Source organism: Anastrepha obliqua, chromosome 5 (assembly GCF_027943255.1).
Source record: "Anastrepha obliqua isolate idAnaObli1 chromosome 5, idAnaObli1_1.0, whole genome shotgun sequence".
NCBI classification, from domain to species: domain Eukaryota; kingdom Metazoa; phylum Arthropoda; class Insecta; order Diptera; family Tephritidae; genus Anastrepha; species Anastrepha obliqua.
The window spans coordinates 12,301,369-12,314,222 of record NC_072896.1 but is presented as its reverse complement, the minus strand read 5'-3'; the positions used below and the strand labels follow the sequence as shown (position 1 = coordinate 12,314,222).

Here is a 12,854-nt window from a genome sequence, read left to right as displayed (position 1 = left end):
AAAAATCATCAACGCTGAGGGGTACGGAAACAATAAATCATCCTCCAAAATAGTCATTTTGAATAGGTAGCCATTTTGAATTTTTAAAATCCAAGTTCAACCTGGTAATCAGCTTTTCTTAAGGTGAATTTTAAACTAACAGAGTTAATGAAATTGTTTGCCACAGGCAAAAAGAGGTGGAAAACGCTTACTTGCTACCAACGCACTTTATGGATGCATAAAAGCCTCACAGCCAAGTTTTCGTTCTACTGATGGAACACAATGCCACTTATATAGGTCAAAGCCGCCTCTTTCTTGGTGGTTGTCTGCTTCAGGCGCTCCAACTGTTGGAAGTACAGGTCTGAACTAAGAGCGCTTGGCCGCAGCGGTGCAGCTCGTAGCAGATGGTGTGGCAAAAACTTAAATAGGGCGTTTTTAGTTATTTTTCGACAACTCTTGCATTTTCTGTCCAATTTCAGCGCTCCTCTGCTTTGTAAAGAAATTGGCTTTCATTTAAACTTTTTTATTTCATTTTTACAAAGTTTTTAACTAAAAAATAAATTAAAATATTTTCCAAAAATCTTAACGGGTTAAAGTTATCTTAAAAATATTGTGAGAAAATTTGAAGTAAATGTATTTGTCGGATTTACTTCAAAATTTCACACAATATTTTTAAGATATTATACTTTAAGAAAAAGTTTTGAAAATTCTTTTTTCGAGTCGGTGGCAAAACTTAAAATGCGTTTTTCTCAAAACTATGTTTTTTGAACTGGTGATTACTGTAACTTAAAAATCGCTTGGCGGATTTCAATACAATTTATACTGCTTTTGAAAAACATAAAAAAGTCGTGCCTGATCGACGGATTTTTTTTTTCAAAAATTCCGTTTTTTTAAACAATTAATTTTCGGTTTTTTTACGAAAATCTTAAAAATATTAATTTAGATTAATTAAAAATATCATTTTTTCGGGCCTCTAACTACCCTTAACCCCTTAAAATTCGACTTATTTCTGAGCTATTTTTCGAGGGCTTTGCAATAACAGGTGTTATTTTGATATTCAAAAGAAAATGCGATTTTTTAATATAAATGATCGGATGTTTATTTCATTATAAAAAGGAAGGTATGCCGTTAATAGTGGAAAATAACATCAGGCAAATGACCACCACGATCACGCCTACAAGACAATATCCTTTTCATGAAATTTTCCATAACCGAATTGCAAAGTGGCTGCCCTATGTCCTCGATAGCCTCACGAATTCCTTCTTTGAGCTCTTGAATCAACCCTGGGCTGTTGGCGTAGACCTTCTCTTTCACGTGGCCTCAAAGAAAAAATTGAGAAGATGCTAAATCGCAAGATCTCGGTGGCCAATTGTGATCCCCTCTTCGAGAGATGACACAGTCCGGAAACTTTTTCCGTAAAAGGTCAATAGTTTCGTCGCTTTTGTGGCACGTAGCGCCGTCTTGTTGAAAATAAGCTATCCATTCACCAATTCACAATCCATTCACCAATAACACCTGTTATTGGAAAACCCTTTACTATTTCGTTCAACACAAAGTTGTGGAATTAATCTTTCTAACGATGACCATAAAAGGTCAGTTTTTTTCGTATTTCTAAAGATTTTTGGCAATAACTGCAAAAAGACCTAGAAAAGAGATTTTTCATCCGCTTATTTTGGAAAAAAAAAATAATAAAACTCATTTTCAGGTTCAGTAATCGGAAGTTAATCAAAAACAAATATTTTTTAATGAGTTACTACTTTTTAAGAAAATATTTGTACACTAGTGAAATTGGGCTTCCAGGAAGATGTCCATTTTTGTTATAAAAATTACTGGAATGCAACCCAGGAACCCAAAATTGAGAATTCACTTCTCACATTTTCACTCACCTAGCTTTAGTTTTTGTCTTTATCGAAGAAAATGTGTGAAATATGACGTATTTTCTCTTTACTGGTATCTGACGGGCGCTCACAAAATTCCGGGTCAAATAGTCACAAAACTGTTGCGAAATTCGTTTCTTGGTATGAAATATTTTCTTTCTGACGACATTTAGAGTAGACTTGTTTAAGATTTTGATTTAAATGCTTACACAAATGTTTCTAGTTGAGTTTATGGCTTGTAACTGCTTGAAAAATAAGTTACTGTATTTTACTTTATTTTATGTTATTTTATTTTATTTTATTTTATTTTATTTTATTTTATTTTATTTTATTTTATTTTATTTTATTTTATTTTATTTTATTTTATTTTATTTTATTTTATTTTATTTTATTTTATTTTATTTTATTTTATTTTATTTTATTTTATTTTATTTTATTTTATTTTATTTTATTTTATTTTATTTTATTTTATTTTATTTTATTTTATTTTATTTTATTTTATTTTATTTTATTTTATTTTATTTTATTTTATTTTATTTTATTTTATTTATTTATTTTTTGTTTTATTTTTTTTTTTTTATTTTATTTTATTTTTTTTTTTATAATTATCCAAGGCAAAATCAAGGAATTACTTTCAATAAAAGTACTTCAAAAATATACACCTTTTCCATTGTTTTAGAATGGCTTAAAATATGTTATATGACATCTAAAAAGTATGCTTTGAAGTAGATTTTAGAGTAAACAATTTTCCCACAAAGACAACAAATTCTCATTTTCACCAAAAATGAGGCAGAGTTGTCCAAATACCAAATCAAGTTTTCAAACGTTCAACATTTGTGAAAGTGATTTGATTCAAAATTGAACCAAAATGCTTACTAGGTTTTTATTTTATATAGTGTTGTAATATTGCCACAATATGAAGTTTACTGCATTTATATGCACGAGTATGATGGCGCGCTCGTTACTCATACGCCCTGTTGTACCACAAAAGTACTCAATATTCGCATTAAATATGATTGTTACTTTTTAAATCACATTATCCCTTCTTCACACACACTTGCCTGCATACACAGATTGACCACTCACCACCTCACCACCAACCACCGACCCACCGAGGTTTTCACCATAACATTTTAACTGCTCCCGCCCCACTTTCTACACGGGCACGAACAAGTAGTAGGAATATGAGAACGCAATGAAATGCAGCAGTCATTCAACATATTTCTTCGGCCATTTCCATGCACAGCACGTCATTGTAATTTATAACAAATGTTTGTATGTTAATTTTATTGCAGTGAGCGCAGCAAAGATTTCAGGCACTAAAAATTTCAGTGAAATGCAGAATGGGTTATAACTAAAGCAAAGATTTTCCACAAAGAAGAAAAGATGTAGGATAAGGAAGTAAGTCACAGTAAATCGGTTGAGAAAGTCAGACGGGCTACCAGACAAACGGCCAGTTGATTGGTATGTTGTACTTTTGATATGTGTATACGTGTATGGATATGTGTGTGTGTGTGCATTTCAAGGCAAAAGAAATAGTGCAATAAAGGCGAAAAAAAAAAACGAAAAAAATGAAAGAAATCAATGTTTATGGGACTATGTGAAATGTGCTGCTGCAGCTGATGTGCACAGTGCTGGAAAATATAGTTATTCGCAAATGTGCGAATGTGTATTTCTCTACATACAAACGTAGGTATGTAGGTATGTGCATAATACAAATGCATTTTTTATGTACGCAGATAATAAAAATATCTGAATGTGTGTTTGAGTAGTGTTACATGAATCACAACTGCATTTATATACGAATGTAAACGTGTGCATGTGTGTGTGTGTGGACTTGGCATTCGCGCGTATGCAATAATTTCAATTGCTATTATAAATTGCCACATTGGTGTGAATTTATTATTGTCATGCACGCGCACACACTTGCATACATACATACATTTATGGCACTTTTTTTTATTAGTGAAGCTGCATCTGGGCGCAGTAAAATAGTGGAAGTTGAAGTACTGCAATGAAAAGTTGAGATAAGGCTTTAAAGTAAAAATTTAAAATTAATATAGTTGGTGAATTTTATATAAATTTTTGAACGAACTGAAAAAATAAAAAAAAAAATTGCGATAATATGTGAAAAAAATATCGGTAATAACGAAAATAAACTTGTTATGATTTGTACTTTGTTTTTTGTATCGAGGTAAAGACAGATAAAAAATAAAAATAAAAAGTATGTATATATAAAAATAAAGAAAAACAAAAATATCACGAAATAGTAACAAAATTTATACAAAAAATAAAAATTAGTATATAAATAAAAATAAAAACTAATATAATAATAAAAATGAAAGAAAACTTAAAATAAAATAATTACAAATAAAAAAAATAGCCAAAAATAAGCAAAATTGACAAACAAATTGTAATAAAAATAAAAAACAAACAAAAATAATAAAAAAGTATACAAAATTGAAAACAAAAATCAAAATAATAAACAAATAGTAACAAAAATAAAAATAAAATAATTAGTCAAAAATAAGTAAAAATGAGCAACAAATATTAATAAAAACTGATGAACAAACAGTAATAAAAATAAAAATAAACAAGAAAAATATACAAACATCAAAATAAGCAAATAGTAGGTAATAAAACTAAAAATAAAAAAAAAAGAAATAAAAGTTTAGTCAAAAATAAGTAAAAATTACAAATCAATAATAACACTGTGCGACAGTGATTTTATACTTTTATGGAGACCTAGTACAACTTGTAGGTATAGTAAAACTAAGAAAAATGGTATAGGAGAAATTTCCAAACACACCCCCAAAATCTCGTTTTATGGACATAAAACCGTTTTTCAGTAGGTTGATGTGAAGAATCACTCCTAACTTCGCCAATTTCCATCCGATTCCGAATTTGTTTTTTTAGTTCGAAAGAACAAAAAGAAGCCTTTTTGACAGTGTGTTGACAATTTTTCTGAAATGACAACTGACGAGACTGTAGGCGGAAGTATTTGGAATTTTTTGATTTTTTCTCAATTTTTTCAACTTTGACATAATTTTTACGATATTATCCGATATTGAGGATTTTTTTTAGTACACTACTGTTATAATAGGACTATGAATAAGTTCGTGCGGTTTTACAACAGATGGCGTAACTTGATTATTATTCCATCGATCCACATTTCCAAACATTCATTGGAGAGCTACTGTCGTAAGGCACAAACGTCAGTATAAGTTTTTTATTTGAAGCGTAAACAACAATATTTTTACCACACTTGAAAATGTCGAATTTCGTGCCAAATAATGTGTTTTTGCGGGGAATTCTTCTTCATTATTTTAATATGAAGAAAAAAGCAGACGAAAGTCATCGTATCTTGGTGGAAGTTTATGGTGAGCATGCTCTAGCTGAGCGAACGTGCCAGAAGTGGTTTGCACGCTTTAAAAGTGGTGATTTTGGCTTGGAAGACGAAGAACGCGAGGGTGCGCCGCCAAAGTTCATGGATACCGAATTGGAGGAATTGCTCGATCAAGATCCGGCTCAAACGCAAGAAGAGGTTGCAAAAACTTTGGGAGTTGATCAATCAACCATTTCCAAACGTTTAAAAGCCATGGGAATGATCCGAAAGGTAGGCCATTGGGTGCCGTATGAATTGAAGCCAAGAGACGTTGAACGCCGTTTTATGGCATGCGAACAACTGCTTCAACGGCACAAAAGAAAGGGTTTTTTGCATCGAATTGTGACTGGCGATGAAAAGTGGGTCCATTACGACAATCCAAAACGTCGGGCAACGTATGGATACCCTGGCCATGCTTCAACATCGACGTCGGCGCAGAATATTCATGGCCTGAAGGTTATGCTGTGTATCTGGTGGGACCAGCTGGGTGTTGTGTATTATGAGCTACTGAAACCGAATGAAACGATTACGGGGGATGTCTACCGACGACAATTGATGCGTTTGAGCCGAGCACTGCGAGAAAAACGGCCGCAATACGCCGATAGACACGTTTTGATTTATATCTCTTGAATTTCAATGAAACAAACAATAAAACTTTAACGTTTTAATATGGTTAAATTATAATAACAAACTTCTTTTGTTAATCAATGTACAGTGTGAACTTTGGTACACTTGGGAGCTTTTTCCTATTTCTATTGAAAAAAAAAGTGTGTGATAATATGTCAGATATTTTCGTAAGTTTTAACCAGTTCTGTTGTATGCAGTACAGTACATATATACTCTAATAAACATTACGTATCTATAATAACGCATCAAAACACTTCCTTATTCCCATTTAGAGTAAGTTATACCTACATACCAAATTAGTAAAAAAAAAATAAAATCTTAAAACTCACACAACTCTATTAATTTTAATTCAATTACAGTCAAATATAGCTCATTCGACGCAAAATTAAATTTACTAAAACAGTAGTGTACTAAAAAAAGTCCTCAATATCGGATAATATCGTAAAAATTATGTCAAAGTTGAAAAAATAGAGAAAAAATCAAAAAATTCCAAATACTTCCGTCTACAGTCTCGTCAGTTGTCATTTCAGAAAAATTGTCAACACACTGTCAAAAAGGCTTGTTTTTGTTCTTTCGAACTAAAAAAACAAATTCGGAATCGGATGGAAATTGGCGAAGTTAGGAGTGATTCTTCACATCAACCTACTGAAAAACGGTTTTATGGCCATAAAACGAGATTTTGGGGGTGTATTGGAAATTTCTCCTATACCATTTTGTTTAGTTTTTCTATAGCCACAAGTTGTGCTAGGTCGCCATAAAAGTATATATAATTTTTTTTTTTTTTGTCACACAGTGTAATAAAAATAAAAAGTTGATCATAAAGTTTATGTTTGCAGGAAAGACAAAGGAATTGCTATGATTTATTTGTTGTATTTACACTTGGTTTAAAAAAATAAATACACATGCAGACATGTAGGTAGATAGGTGGGTTCGATAGCAAGAGTACCACGGGTACACTCCAAGTAACACTAGAGTGCCTTTTTAATACCGTAATGTAGACCAGTACCTGTACAAAACTTAAAGGAAGAAAAACCTCATCTACAACCACCCACTGCTGTTGATGTAGTGAAGGAGGAAAAAGGGATCTAGGCCGAAGAACTGCCTCAGACTATCCCCAAAAGCCACACTAAGGAACCCCAAGCGCCTAACCGCCAGACCCTTACATTTGCAAAAAAAGTGTTCAACAGCCTCTTTCTCCGCAGGATTCCCACAGCTTCTGCAATGGGTGTTATACGAAAGTCCAAGCTTCTCCGCATGAGTTCCGATTACCCAGTATCCGGTGAACACCGCTTTGAGTTTAGAAATTGAATAACGGGGGACCCCCAGCTCTTTAAACATTCCTGCTTCTGTCGTACTGAGGCCAAAGTGGTTTTGAGGTAGCTCACGATAAAATAGCACTCCATCTGTCGTGCGCTTTTTTAAGAAAGAAATTGTGCAGTTTTCCTCAAATGTTAAATAATTTCTTACCAAATTTGTTGTGGAACTCAGTATATTTACAAGCTTTGGGTTAGATGAACTGCTCTACAAATTGACTACTTCAAGTTCACAAATGCCTCAGGAGAGAAGGAATTTGATCTTTTAATCTAGACAACCTTTCCAGGAGGCTATATTTAGATATTCCAGATGCTATTAAAAATAGTCTTCTGGAAAAGAAAGAAACCGTTTTCTTCAGTTCTAGACATAGGTGCTCACTTATTTGAACGCGTTGTACAGAAGTAATTTGTTTTAAAACTATGCAATTATTGTTGTTGTAAAGTTTCACAAAAGAAATGGAGCTCCCTTTTATTTTTCCATTGCACAATATACAAAAAAAACACCTAATTTTCTTCAGCGAGTTTCCCAAAATATTTTTGAATTTACAACTTCTGATTAAATAATATTATTTCATAATATCGTAATTTCTAATATCGTAAATTTTAATATCGTTATTTCCAGTGTCGTAATTTCTAATATCGCAATTTTTAATATCGTAATTTCTAATATCATGATTTCTAATATCGTAATTTCTAATGTCGTAATTTCTAATATCGTAATTTATATTATAGTATCGTAAATTTTAATATCGCTATTTCCAGTGGCGTAATTTCCAATATCGCAATTTCTAATATCATTATTTCTAATATCGTAATTTCTAATATCGTAATTTCTAATGTCGTAATTTCTAATATATTAATTTATAACATCGCAATTTCCAATATCGTAATTTCCAATACTGTAATTTCTAAAATCGAAATTTCTGTCATGCCCAAACTTCACTAAACTAATCAATACTCACTTATTCCAAATGATATCGCCGCGCAGCAGTGGCATCTCCATGAGCAACGCCGACAATAACGATGTCTTTCCACTGCCGTTTTTACCCACCACCATAGTGAGTTTCCCTCGCGGCACAGTCACGTTTCGCACGCTCAGCCGTCGTATTTCCGGCCGTTGTGGATTCCAAGCAAAGCACGCATCACGCACCGATACCGCCATATCGTCTGGCAGTTTCAGCACCAACGAATCACGACTCCATGAATCCATATGTCGTTGAGCTAACTGCTGCGCTGGCGTTAATTGTGCATGCGCCTGCGCCGATCCACTGCCGGGAAATTTTCGTGGTCGTATCACTACATAGGGGCTGTTGCGCAGCAAATCGCGTCGCTGTTGACTCAACCTACTACCCATCGAACTGCCAAGCAAATGCTCTTCACTTTTACGACGCGGCGTAAGCAAATGCTTATCCATGGCTGGCGGGTCGAATGCTATGAGTGGCGACTGCGGCTCGGAGTGCGCCAATGGCGCTGGACTCTCCGGTATGTGCAGTTTCAACGTCAAACGCTCACTTCGTTTATTGTCGCACTGCGCCTGCAATTTTTCACCACCTAAACCTAATCCACTATCACCGCTGCCACTTCCACTTAACAGCGCTGTGTCATTGGTTGCTTTGCCTTGCACTTCGTAGTAGTCCAGTGAGGCATCACTTTTGCTTAGGATGCGTGCCATGTGACGTATACCTTCGAATTGTTTGTGTATTTCATGTGCGCTGAGAAAACGCTCGAGACGTTTAGTCGATACAACGGCGGACAAAATAATTGGTACGGTTATGGGGAATATGAGTAATGGAACAGTGAGCTGTTGAAATAGTGCCAAAGCGGAGAATAGACGACTGGCGGTGAACTCCATGGCGTCACCTTCGAGCTTGACATATGCGGCGAGTGTGACGTAGCTGATAAGGACGCTTGAAATGTGGGTGAGAATGGCTGGAATTCGGCCAGGGTTGAGAAATAAAGCAAAATTATTTCCAAATGCAGTCTAATCTTGTCATTTTTTGGATTAATAAATTATTTAATTATTAGGGAATCAAAATTTCGACTTACTCATCAATGTCCAGTGAAAAGAGTCCCAGCAAAGATACTTCAATTCCTTTTTACGTGTCTTGTCAATACGATGCACAAAAGACTCCGTCCAAACATTGAATTTGATAGCCTTTATGCCCATTAGTACATCATGAATAATCCTGAGACGTTGGTCGGCACATTTCTGAAAATTATTTTCAATTAGTTGATCACAGCAGGGTCTACAGAATTTCAAAGTATATATATAAGACGAAGTGCTATAATCTCCTTCAAATATTTATAATTGATGCTTATACCCCTTTTAGGTGTTTGGCCGAGCTCCTCCTCCAATTTATGGTGTGCGTCTTGATCCACAAATAGAGGGACCTGAAGTTTCAAGCCGACTCCGAACGGCAGACATTTTTTATGAGACGCTTTTCATGATAGAAATATATTGGAGGCTTGCCATTGCTTGCCGAGGAGCAACCGCTCTTAGAAAAAACTTGTCTTCATTTTGCTGTTTCACGGAGATTCGAACCTATGGACTCCGAATGGTAGTCACGCATCAACCCATTCGGCTCCGGTTACCGCCTAGCCGATCGCTTAAGGTTGCTTTATATAAAGTGTGAGTTATCGACTGATTTCTGCCATTTCACGCTCAGGCATGTGGCAGAAACTCAGCGTCATGCCACAGTGGAACGAAATGTGTCGCTTTACGTTTGAGCCACAATTCAAAAAAGAGACACCCGGGTCGATTTAAAGCTTTACCCATGTCCGCCTCGGCCGAGACTATAACTACCGTCGACGGTAGTGTACCTATGACGTCGGGAATATCTCCTCGGCGTATTTCTGAGATCTCAACAACTCAATCAGTCGCTCTAACCCGAAGGGAATTATATATAAAGGAATAATATAGTCTATCTATAAGAATTAAGAAACACAGAAATGTAAACAAATGGCAACTGACTTCAAAGTTTTTGAAGGGGCTTATCGATATATAAAGCATCGGAATGGGCTCGTCTAATTTACAAGGACGTATGGTTCGGAGACGAACCCCCAGAGTAGAACATTCTAATAAGATGAAGTACCTGGGCGTAATCGTTGCAAGAAACACGTACACCTTTTGTTGGGGATTGACCGAGCTCCTCCTTCAGTGTGTGGTGAGCTTCTTAATGTCTTTCTACAAAGTGGGGAAATCTACAGTTTTATGTCGCCTCCGAAATGGCAGAAAAACCCTTCTCTATCATTTTGGTATTTTAAACCCGGGCACCATTGAACGGTAGTCATGCACAAACCCATTGGGATACGGCGGCCGAATATAGAGGAACGACCCAACATACCGAAGCGATTTGAGAAGGTTTGGCTTGTATGGCTGCAGAAGTGAAATTGGCAAAACATGGTACTCGGTTGAGGGAGTTCAAAGGTCAATTCTAATTGTCATCAGTGGGATACTTCGGGCGACACCTACTTTAGCTCTTATCACAATACTAAATGTAGCACCCATAGACAGCGAAGCCGAAAATACAGCTGGTCTTATCACGATTAGGTTGGAAAACACAGACTACAAGATCGACTTAAGCTACGAGTACTCCAAGACTCTTCGAAACTTTGAATTCATCGCCGTGGGTATCGGTTTTAATCTTCTCTATTAACATCTTCTGAGTCTGGATCATATACTGTTATGTGTAAAGGGCACAAAAGACCACGAGTTGGAAGTACATACAAACCTCGAAGTAATCTAAATCTAATGTAAATCAACATCTTTGCAAAGAAAGTACAGCATTTGGCGGTAGAAATCAGAATGTGTCGAATTTAGACGGGCTATTTTGTCGAGGAATCTTTTGAAAGTCCAGCTCATGGTAGACTGCCAGACTACTATAGTGTTGCTGCTATCAAAGAAGCTTATAAATAATCGGTATTATCAATTGAGATAATACCTAATTCTTAGGACACTGGATGGAAAGTTCAGGACAGAAGCAGGCAAAACAATTTACCCATATTTCTAGAGGAGTTCTCCCCACCAGACTCAAATTTAGGTTACCAGACCACTGCAGTGTGTTCCAAGCAGAGGTAGCCGCACTCAAAGACGAAGCGTATTGGCTACTCACATGCGTACTAACAGTCCAGAAAGTGAATATTTACTCCGACAGCCAAACGGCAATTAGGGCCCTCGGGTCAGTGATGATGCATTCGAAAGTGGTCAGGGAATGTCTGGCTTCACTTTCGATTGGATACGAATTCTACGACATAAGGCTCATACGCGTTTCTGGTCACAGCGACATTGCGGGAAACTGTGCCAGAGAAGGGAAGGGACATATAAAGGGATTTCTCCGCAAAGAGAGACGATTGGGACCCACCTGTGGTCTACTCCTGGAAAGATGGGACTCGCGCCAACTCAGCAAGTACACAAACTTGTAAGGTCGCTAAATCCCTCTGACCACGTGTGGAGCTTCTAAGGTTGGCAAAATATCAACTCTCGAACTTCGTGGGTTTGCGCACAAGTCACTATCCGCAAGGTGTGCATGATGTACTTTTTGAGTTGGATATATAGAGGATGAGGTGGAATCATCTCAGAACCTTCTTCTTAAGGTGCTTTCGCGTGGCTAAGATTTAAGCATCTTGGCTCTTACCTCTTTGCTACGATTACTAATATAGTCGGCCTGGGCATTAAAAATATAATAAACTTCATTAGCAGCAAAAAGCTGATGACGCAACCGCAGCAGAGCCATCGGTCTTCCTCCAACTTACTTCTTTCATAATGGTATCACAAAGGACGAATTCGTTTTCTTCGTCCCAATCCTTACGCAACCATTTTAACCTAACCTTACCTAGAGGAGCGTTGAGTAAAGTCTTAAATTTGGATAGATAGGCCTTACGAATGCTCACTGGGTACTATGCGGGCGATTGTAGCCTTCGTTATCATTTCAGGAAACATTTTATTAGTAAAATCAGGCACCATTTCACATTCTCTGCGAAAGCGTAGTTCTCGCTTGTCGAAGACTCTGTCGCCTAGGCGATGTGACTCTGACTGCATACGTCATGCGGAACAAAAATAGCGAGAAAGCGATAAAAATCATTAGGCTTCCATTATAGGCTTGCGGTTAAGCATAATAGAGTCCACCAGAGGTCGCTCTTTAGACCAATAAAACTGGTTAACAGATGTTTTATGAGAGAACACTTCTCGAACCTGTTAAACAATGATAGCTGCGCATGTCATAGAGAATGTGAAGATCCCGATAGCCCAATCGACGACGACGGAATTGTCGCTCCGCTACCCGGCCATGATGAGGTGAAAATAGCGATAACGCGGCTAAAGGACAACAAAGCCGCGAGCGCCGACGGACTGCCGGCTGAGCTATTCAAACATGGCGGCGAGGAGCTGGTAAGGTGCATGCATCAGCTCCTATGCAAGATATATGATGAAAAGATGAAAGCATGTCTGCCGATTGGAATTTAAGTGTGCTCTGCCTAATCCATAAGAAGGGCGATCCTGCAATCTGTGCCAATTACCGCGGGATTAGTCTTCTAAATATCGCCTATAAGGTTCTAGCAAGCGTATTGTGTGAAAGGCTGAAGCCCACCGTCAACCAACTGATTGGACCTTATCAGTGTGGCTTTAGACCTGGAAAGTCTACCATCGACCAAATATTCACAATACGCCAAATCTTG

The 12,854-nt window shown here is 36.5% G+C and overlaps 1 protein-coding gene across 1 annotated transcript in view; it reads right to left on the bottom strand.

Moving 5' to 3' along the window:
- LOC129247257 (ATP-binding cassette sub-family C member Sur) overlaps positions 1-12,854 on the bottom strand; it is a 109,709-nt gene that overhangs the window by 37,506 nt on the left and 59,349 nt on the right. The window contains exons 8-9 of the mRNA XM_054886309.1: positions 9,228-9,390; positions 8,144-9,110 (exon numbers count right to left, since the gene is read on the bottom strand). Coding sequence (XP_054742284.1) covers positions 8,144-9,110; positions 9,228-9,390 — 1,130 coding nt within the window. The remainder of the gene's footprint in view (positions 1-8,143; positions 9,111-9,227; positions 9,391-12,854) is intronic.